At 51.2% G+C, this 8,615-nt stretch overlaps 1 protein-coding gene across 2 annotated transcripts; it reads right to left on the bottom strand.

Moving 5' to 3' along the window:
- Positions 1 to 442: 442 nt before the first annotated feature.
- FEZF1 (FEZ family zinc finger 1) lies at positions 443 to 3,827 on the bottom strand. 2 transcript variants are annotated; one of them, XM_041002271.1, is made up of 5 exons: positions 3,090 to 3,591; positions 2,718 to 2,939; positions 2,401 to 2,535; positions 2,001 to 2,133; positions 448 to 1,476 (listed from the first exon to the last, which is right to left on the bottom strand). In XM_041002271.1, exons 1-5 carry the CDS (start codon positions 3,516 to 3,518, stop codon positions 1,118 to 1,120), a joined length of 1,278 nt encoding a protein of 425 aa, XP_040858205.1. In that variant the 5' UTR covers positions 3,519 to 3,591; the 3' UTR covers positions 448 to 1,117. The 2 variants fall into 2 exon arrangements, with proteins under 2 accessions (XP_040858203.1, XP_040858205.1); XM_041002269.1 differs by having other exon boundaries at positions 443 to 1,476; positions 2,718 to 3,827.
- Positions 3,828 to 8,615: the final 4,788 nt, after the last annotated feature.

Below are 8,615 nucleotides of genomic sequence, written 5' to 3'. Positions count from 1 at the left end.
CCGTCTATAAACATATGTACACGCACCAAAACACGGAGGCTCCCTTTGCCAGCTGTGTGCAAGTCAGAATGCGCCTCGGAGGCTGCGAACAATGGACACCTGTTTCCCGGTGACGTTACAGTGGCTCGTGGAGAGGATTACAGCAGCCCCTGGACCAGCTGCTCGAGTTGTAGCATTGTACTCTGCACTACCAGCCTAGCACAGGGCCCACCACCAGGTCACACTTCCGTTGCAAAATTCTCCAACTCCTATCTCTGAACTTCACCAGATTTCAGAAGTTTATCCAAATATTTGGGAAGACTATTTGCACTTGGTGAATTTTCAGACCAAAGCATCAGAGGGTACCAATCCCTAGTTGAGCTGATTTTAAAAAGACCAATGAAGAGGAGGGGAGTGTCAAAAGCAGGGTTCTCCTGTGGAATAACACAACAGAGCCCTAAAGTTGCTGATTAAATAAGCATGTTCCGAGTATTTATTTTCAAGTCAATGAATCCGTTTTCACGTGCAAGAACCAAAACTGAAATTCAAATTCATCCATAAAGAGCCATATGTGTATGTGTGTGCTGAAGAATGCGGAATGTGCCTTTTTGGGGCGCACGCATTTAGGGGTGTATGTGTGTATAAAACATACACACTTTTTTAACTTCAGGAAAGGGGAAAATGATAATAAACGATCAGCAGGCATCTTGAGACGGCATAATCAACACAATTGGAAATATATACAATAAAATTAAAATGGTGCAGCATTCCGAGTAAAATAATACAGATCTCAATAAATACAGCAGAAATTTGTTTAAAACCAAAGCAAACAGCATCTCTCCACCCGAGATGAAGTTTTCCAAATTAAAAAAAAAAGAAAAAATCAGAAAGCCAACAATACTCTCCAAATTTCTCATAGTTGTTAGTGCCTACATTGGATATAATACACAAAACCATTTAGCAGGTGCATGCAAGAGGCGAAAGACTGGGGAGTGCAGAGGCTTCTGTTCGGCCAAAAGTGTGGAGTCCGACCTGCTCTGGGTTCTGCAGGCCAGTTGGACCAGGAGGTCCAGCTGCGGCCTGCCGCTGCCTCAGCTGTGGGGGCTGCATCTCCGGCGGGGAGAAATCTTGGCCTGGCTCACTGGTGGCCCTGGTGGAGCCCGGGCTGAAGCGGACCAGGGGGCGGCAGCGGCGGTGGCAGAGGCTGCAGCGTCCCGGGTGGCGGCTGCTGGAGCTGAGGCGGCGGGTCTGTGCCCGGTTCCCCAGCGGGCGTGCGGGGCAGCCCCAGGCTGCTGTCATGCAGCTTACGGACGTGCTTCTTGAGGTCAAAGTTCCTGCAGAAGCCCTTGCCGCACGTGGGGCAGGTGAAAGGCTTCTTGTCGTTGTGAGTGTGCATGTGGAAGGTGAGGTTGTAAACCTGGTGGAAAGCCTTGTTGCAGATATTGCACTTGAACTGTTTCTCCCCGCTGTGGGTCAACTTGTGGTTTTTGTAATTCCCTGAAAGAGACAAATCACAGGGATGTGGTTCTGACAGAATTTGGAAAGGGAGGAGCCCACATTCGGAAGGTAGCGAGCCCCGCGGAGGAGAGAAGGCAGTTCCCACCCCGCCGCAGGAGTACCAACCGCACCTGCAGTAGTCTCCCGCCACTTTCATCACTCGCATCAGCAGCAAGGCCATTTCCTCAATATTTTAATACACCTGTGTTAATCCCATTATATAAAACGAGAATCGCCCGTTAAAAAGAAATATGCACTTGCTACATACGCCATGCCTTACACTCATCAAACTTGTGGGTTAGAGGGTTAGCATGGCTGGCGCCGCATGCATCTTTGTAATTAGCAACATTTCAAAGATCGTTAAAAGAAAGAAAGAAAGAAAGAAAGAAAGAAAGAAAAGAAAGAAAGAAAGAGAGAGAGAGAGAGAGAGAGAAAGAGAGAAAGAAAGAAAGAAACTTTTTCCAAAGGCTAGTCGTGGCTTTCTGCAAGATTACTATAAAGACCAACTCTTCCGGGAGCAATACCTTTTTGATGAAATCCTTTGCCACAGAATTCACACACAAAGGGCTTGTAACCTGCGTGAATTCGGGTGTGTGTGTTTAAAGTGGAACTCCTATTAAATGCTTTGCCGCACTGGTTACATTTGTGAGGTTTTTCCTAAGAGGGAAAGAAGAAAAGCAAAGAATTTCAGGGATTTTTTTTCTCCCACGTGGAGACCTGCAAGCAAAAAAATTAGTGCTCTAATGCTTTCAAGCAGAACAAAGGCAAACGAGGCAAGCCACTTTGCCCGGTCAGCCAGCCAGCGCTTTTAAACCCAGCTGTTGATTTAAAAAAAAAAAAGAAAGAAAAGAAAAGAAAGAAAGAAAAGCGTTTCCTGCCACTTTCCTGCGGAAAATCAGGTGGGAAGGAAACGGATGAACACACCTGCGTGTGGATGATCTTGTGTCTGCACAGGGTGCTGGCTTGCCGGAAACCCTTCCCACACACTTTGCAAACGAAGGGTCTGGCTCCTGTGTGCACCGGCATGTGACGGGTTAAGTTATAGTGTGCATTGAAGACCTTAAATTAAACACACGGAGAACAGGTTAGCCAAGTAAGTCCTTTAAAAGTAAAGGGCGGATGAAACAATCTTACCACAAAAATAGACCCAAACCCCACCAAAGTAAAAGAAAAGATAAAAGAAGGAAAGCGAGGAAGGACGAGGCAGGAAAGTTAAAACCTGTGTTCTGCTTAGTACTTGCCTTTCCACACACTTCGCAAGTGAAAACTTTGGGCTTGGCGTTGGGAGAGCCCCGGCTGAAGTCCGAGCTTTTGAAAGCGATTTTTTCCGACAGAAGCTGGGCACTTTCTTTCATGTAATGCTGCAGCTGAGCCTGAGACAGATCTTTGAAAGCAACTCCCGAAGGGTACTTCTCCGCTGCGGGCACCACCAGTTTATTCCTTTCGGCTAAATACGTTTTTGGCTGCGAGTGCAAAGGGGAGCTGAGAAAGTAGGAGGCCACCGGGTGGATGTTCACGCCGGCCGCCGGGTGGCACGGGCCGTCCCCTCGGTTCAGGTAGCATAGGGCACCCATGGCGTGGAAGGAAGAGTGGTTGACCACACGTGGCCTCACCAGCTTGTACTGCTGCAAGGGCAGCGCGTCGCGGGCCAGGTCGCCCTTGAGACTCAGCGCGCAGTTGAGCAGGTCGCTGCAGCTGAACGCGGGTGCCGCGGGTGCCACAGCCGGCGCAGCCGGGGCTTCCAGACTCGTCTTCCGCGGCTCGGAGCCCGACACCGCTGCCTTGGAGCTGGGGTCGTAGGCCACCGGCACGAAGGGGATCATGCAGGGGATCGACGAGTTGAGATGCAGAGAGTGCTTGGGCTCCCCCTTGGGCACGGCTCCCTGCAGGAAATGGGGCAAGGGCAGGGCCTTGGGCTCGGGGGTGCGCGCCATGATTCGTTCGATGGAGAAAGCCAAGGGTTTCGACGTGGCCATCACGTTGCCCCGGGCTGGAGCCGTCGCTAACATTTTGGTGGTCGGGTTGTGGCAGCTACTGTCCATGTCTGATTCGCCAGCGTTGGTCCGCCGGAGCCGGGCTGCGCCGTCGTTGCCTCGTTTCCTGCTCGTCACAGACCTGCGGAGAGGAGGACGGTCACCATCACCGCCAGCAGCCTCCGCCTCCGCCTCCCCAGCATCACCAGCCGAACCTGCCTGCCCAGCCCAATGGACTCCTGCCAGCCCATCGCAGAGTTCTTGGCGCACCAATGACTCGGGGACAATCACTACTTATTTCTATCAATAGAAAGTGTTGTGTCAATAACGCAGCCAAGATCTCGCCAATCGTTAACTTCCAAGAGGAGAAGGTAAACTAGATAATTGCTCAATTCGCTTCCAACAGTCAACAGGAAAACTTTTTTTTTTCCTCTGCAGTCAGTGACTACTTCTCATTGGTGAGCGAGTGAGGATCCCCCGCCCAGAGGAGGCGGGGGCGCCGGGCACCGCGCGTTCCGCCCTCCCCTCGGCGCACACTCAGCGGCTCACACTTCGCTCCCCTCCAGCTGCCCCATCAACCCCCACCCACACCCCTTGCTTCCTCAGTCTTTTTAATTCTCAATCTGCTTAACTAGGCTTTAGGGGCCAAGCAGATCTGAGATCAATTTTCTCGTTTAGTTCTAAGTGACATCATCTAAAAATCATTGTGCAAAGGCTAAATAAGGAAACGGAGTCTAACTCAGGGGCAAATGCTAGGCTATATTTATCAAACGCCAGACTCCAGAAAACCTCGACCAGGAACCCTCCAATAGCGAAATTCCAACTTTCCTGGCTTGGTTCCCCCGGGCCGGGGCTGAGACGGACTGGGGGTCAGTGCGCCGCCTCCGCAGCCCTCCCGCTCCCTCGAGGGGCGGGCGATCGGGGGAGGGGCGCGCCGTGCACCCCCTTCACTCTGGAAGCTCCACGGCCCGAACCGAGTAGGACCAGGTGGAAGACTCCAGCAGGTAACTGGCCTCCCCCGCCCCCCCAACGCCCCAGAGAATTAAAGGCCTTGGGGGAGGCTTGCTATGTGTTTGTGGTTTTGTAAAAGCGATGGCCGTGGCAAGCAGACCTGGGAAAGGCGCCCTCCATCCACAAAGTTGAGGAATTGCTAGGAAGAAACGGGCATCACCCCGCCAGAAACCTGGAATCGGACGGAACCTGGATAACACGAACACACACAAGTGCGCGCTTCTCTGAGTTTTCCATTAAGAGCGCGGAAAGAGCATTTCTTCCTTTAAGTACCTGCGCTCAGCTGCAGCTCTTGTGGCAATTTAAACGCTGAATGTTGAGCGGAGAAGGGAAACGGCGCGCCCTCGCTCCCGCCGCTGCCCCGGGCTTTGCCTGCCTCCCTGTAGCAGCGCCCGCAGGAGCCCGAGGTGCATGAGCCCCGACGCCTGCCGGCGCCGAGTCGTGGCCACTGCTCTACCTTCACCTCCCAGAAAGCAGGTGGAACCCGGGACCCTGCAGCGCCCCCACACCAAACAGACCGGGCAAACGCCTGGGACCGAGCAGAGCAGAGTCCTGGAAGACGACTGTGGCTGCGAGTTCTCCAGGTTCAGGCCACCGTGGCGCGCGGGCAGCAGCGCCGAGCGCCTTGCTGGGGAAAGCATGTTGCAAAGCTGCGATCCCGCAGGGCTAGGTGCCCGCGGGCGGCTGCAGGGAGCTGGAGACGCAGCGGGTTCTGAGCGCGCAAGGCTGAGGCGCAGGCCAAGGTGTCGTTTGCCTGGTGAGTTAACCCCGACTGGTGGCTGTGCAAAGGGATACAACGGATGCCAAATATCATCCCAGCTCAAAAGCCCAGGAAAGGGCCGACAATGGGAGACAGAATGAAGGCGGACTGGAAATTCTGCGCTGTGTAGAACCCCCTGACCAGTTTCATCCAAAGCTGTCAGGTTGGAGCTCAAAGAGAGGAAACCGACTTCAAAGTAGTTCGTTCCTCTCCATCCCATTCGGGGCACAGGACAGACCAGCGGCCCAGCGCCCTCGGAACCTCTCTGGCTTTCTGTGCCGGTTAGTCCCGGCCCGATCCTAAGAGCCAAATGTAAGGAAACAGGTTTGGGCCAGGCAGGGCTGCGAGGTGGTCGGATGGGGGCATTCACTCACTAGAGAAAGGGAGGGAGGGTCGAGTCCTGTAGGGAGTTGAACGCTGCCAGGGGTCCAGAAGCGGGTGACCTTAGCTGCGAGGCCTACAGGGCTTGGCTTCGGCTCTCCAGGTGGTTTGGGACTGGGAGAACTGACCGGGGTGGTTCCGAAGCGGGTCAGAGGGTGGGCGAGCCACGGAGAGGTGCCACACCTTCCGGGTGGCACTTCCGAGCAGTCCCTGGGCCACGCGAGGCCACTCAGTGTTCGCCCACTCAGGAAAATCTCTTTCCTTTTGCAGTCGAGTCCTCCGAACTGTCTCCTTTCTCCCTGCTCAGACAAAGGGGAACCAGGTTTTGCCCCCACGACAGATGGGTTAAGACTTTAATTGGTGCCTTTGGGGCAGATCAGGTTCCAGGTCCTACCTGCGGGCTTCCCAAGTGCGGAAAGCCCCCCTGTCTGCATGACTCTTCGGCCCCAGGACTAACCTGAAAGCCTCGGAGCTCTAGAACACTTTGAGCGCCCAATGGTCTGGTCAACTCACCCGCCTCCAAAGCACTACCCTCCCTCCCGTTGGAGGGCCATCAGTTTGTTTTATATTTGTCGTGCGCGTCCATCCCCTCTCCCTCCTCCTCACTTCTCCTTACCGGCAAAAAGAGCTTTTATTTACAGATCCCCTTTGGTGGACACTCAACTAAGAAAGGAAAATATTGGTTAAGGGGTTGTTTGTGTTTTGTATAGCTAATATTTCAGCAATTCGCTTGTCACGGTCTTTTTGGAATTTGCCTTTTTGGCTAGAGTTTGCGAATGTCATTTGAATAATGCAAATATGGCAAGGCATCAATTATGGGCATTCCTTCAAGATGGCTCTGAGCTTTTTAGTACTAAAGATCTGAAGAGGCTGTTTGCAAATGCAGGTCCTGGTGCTGACTCTTGCTAATATTTCTCATTCAAAGCAAAACCAAAAACAATGTTTAGTAATAGCTCTGGTAAATACGAATGGTCTTAACGCACAACATTATTGAGGAGCTTCATTTTGTTATATGTAGTATTTTATTTCTAAACATATTTGAAAAGCAAGAAAAACACAATAAAAGCAGAACATATTTGGTAAATTTATAAACTTCTACAATGATTCAATGCTTTAAAATTATTTAACTTACCAAAAGAAGGCAAAAGTCCCATGTTTGTTTTAAGAATGACAAAACAGAATCTGCAGTTCCTTCAGATGGTCTTGAATCCCCGTTCATCACCTCGCACACCTTGATTTTTGTTCAGGCTGGCAATTAAGTGCTCCTCTCTCACTAACCTCAGAAAGGTGTGTTTGCCCTAAACCATCCACCTTAAACCTTGGTGGAGGGCAAGCTGCAAGTGTTGGTTTGTCCACCTGAGATGTCCAGAGGATACAAGAAAGTCCCTGATGCAGCGGGGTCACATAAGCTCTTGGACCAAGATCTTCTGAAAAGAAGGAAAAGCTTCTCTAACCTCATTCAAAATGCTTCACTTGTGAATTCACTGCTCCCGACTGTACTCTTGATGATATTCAAGAACTTTCATAGGCTGTTTAAGTCCCTGTCACAAGCAAATCCAGTTTCTAGTCAAGATTACTTTGATCTGAAATAAAAGGTAATGGAATCATCAATTCTTAATCTTCCTTTTCTCTTAAGTTACAAAGCACTGTTGAATTTTCAAAAATAAAAATAAATGGATTGGAAACTATATATCCAGCATTCTGCCACGAACATTGAGTTTTTTCAGGTAAGATTCTAAGGGTTTTTGTCCTGATCTCCGCCTTGCTTCTTCAGCACCAACAGTCTGCCTTCTTTTTGCTTTTTCTCAGTTGCCGTGAACTGGAGAGGGAGAGGAGAAAGGATGTGCTACTGAAGACACCGCACATTCAGGTGCAGCTCCACGCTACCTCACCACAGGGGACAACGCCGAAGCCCACACATACTAGAGGAATGGACAGGCAGGCTGCCATTCCTCCACAGGTCTGCTCGGTGTCCTAATGTATAGTCTTTGGTGCTTTCTCTTGGTGTTGGAACAAGACACACACAGGTCTTTGCGAAGGAGAGTCCGGCGGGACGTGGGAGAGGGGTTCAGGAGCTAACTTGCCAGCACAGGAACAGGCTGCTGGCTACTACTGGGTAGCTTCGGCTGAGGTGGTCTCACGTGAGGAATTCTGGCTCATTTTCTCCAGCTTGCTAAGGACGTGTCACAGGTCAGCGGAGTGAGAGGGGTGGGGTAACTAGGAGCCCTCCTCTCCACTGGGGGGCGAGGGAGGGGGGACCTCTTGTTTATCTCCAGACTTTTGTTACCTTTTTTCTTTCCTATTAGGATTGCATTTAAGCCCAGTGAAATTATCCCTCTCCAAACAGCATTTGCATATTAAATCCGTCTGTAAAAGGAAACGTGGAGCCCCGACGAGAGCTTAACTAGGGGCCACGCTTTGCGGATGCCACCCCTCGGGCCTGCCTGGTGCCAGCCCCTTCCATTAATGCTGGGATTTTTCTCCTCTGCTCCTGCAGGCTGGTGAGGTACGCTATCCCCCTCACCCCCCACTATGAGGCCACAGGACCCCGAGTGGATGGAAAAAAGAAGTTTAGAAGCAAAGCAGGTCGTTTTCTCGAGGGACACAACCCAGCTGAGTTTTTCCGTGTCTGCACGAGAGCGCTCTGGAAACCCAGGAGGAGAACCTGGAAGCTCCGTGCCTGTCTCCAGCAGTATCCTTGTCTAGAACCAGAGCACCACTTGGTTAGTGCAACTGGCTGATTGGCATTTCGCAGCATTTCCCAGGACAATTCTTAAGTCATCATTTTATGGTCAAAATAAAAACGATCCTCATCAACCCACGGCGCGACTCTTTCCTTGTTAACTACCCACGGGGTTCAAAAGCAGTTTCGATGTCATTGCCAAACTTTTTTTCCTTCAATGATTTCGCAGAAATAAAAGTCCATCTTAGAAATTCCAACCACACAGAGCCAGGAAGTAGCTTAGAGAGATGAAGAAGAATTTCAGAGGTAAGGCAAACATCCTTGAACCAGA

This window comes from Ochotona curzoniae, unplaced genomic scaffold (genome assembly GCF_017591425.1).
Source record: "Ochotona curzoniae isolate NIBS_2020 unplaced genomic scaffold, NIBS_Ocur_1.0 scaffold_2476, whole genome shotgun sequence".
NCBI classification, from domain to species: domain Eukaryota; kingdom Metazoa; phylum Chordata; class Mammalia; order Lagomorpha; family Ochotonidae; genus Ochotona; species Ochotona curzoniae.
The sequence above is the reverse complement of the archived record's forward strand: the minus strand, read 5'-3'. Positions and strand labels throughout refer to the sequence as shown.

Bases quoted from the DNA above. Each gene is read 5' to 3' on its own strand.
- FEZF1 (XM_041002269.1), bottom strand. From the start codon at position 3,518: ATGGACAGTAGCTGCCACAACCCGACCACCAAAATGTTAGCGACGGCT. The intron at 2,134-2,400 runs GTGTGTTCATCC...TTTCCCTCTTAG, and splicing joins ACAAGATCATCCACACGCAG to GAAAAACCTCACAAATGTAA. The intron at 1,477-2,000 runs GTATTGCTCCCG...TGTCTCTTTCAG, and splicing joins CAAAGGATTTCATCAAAAAG to GGAATTACAAAAACCACAAG.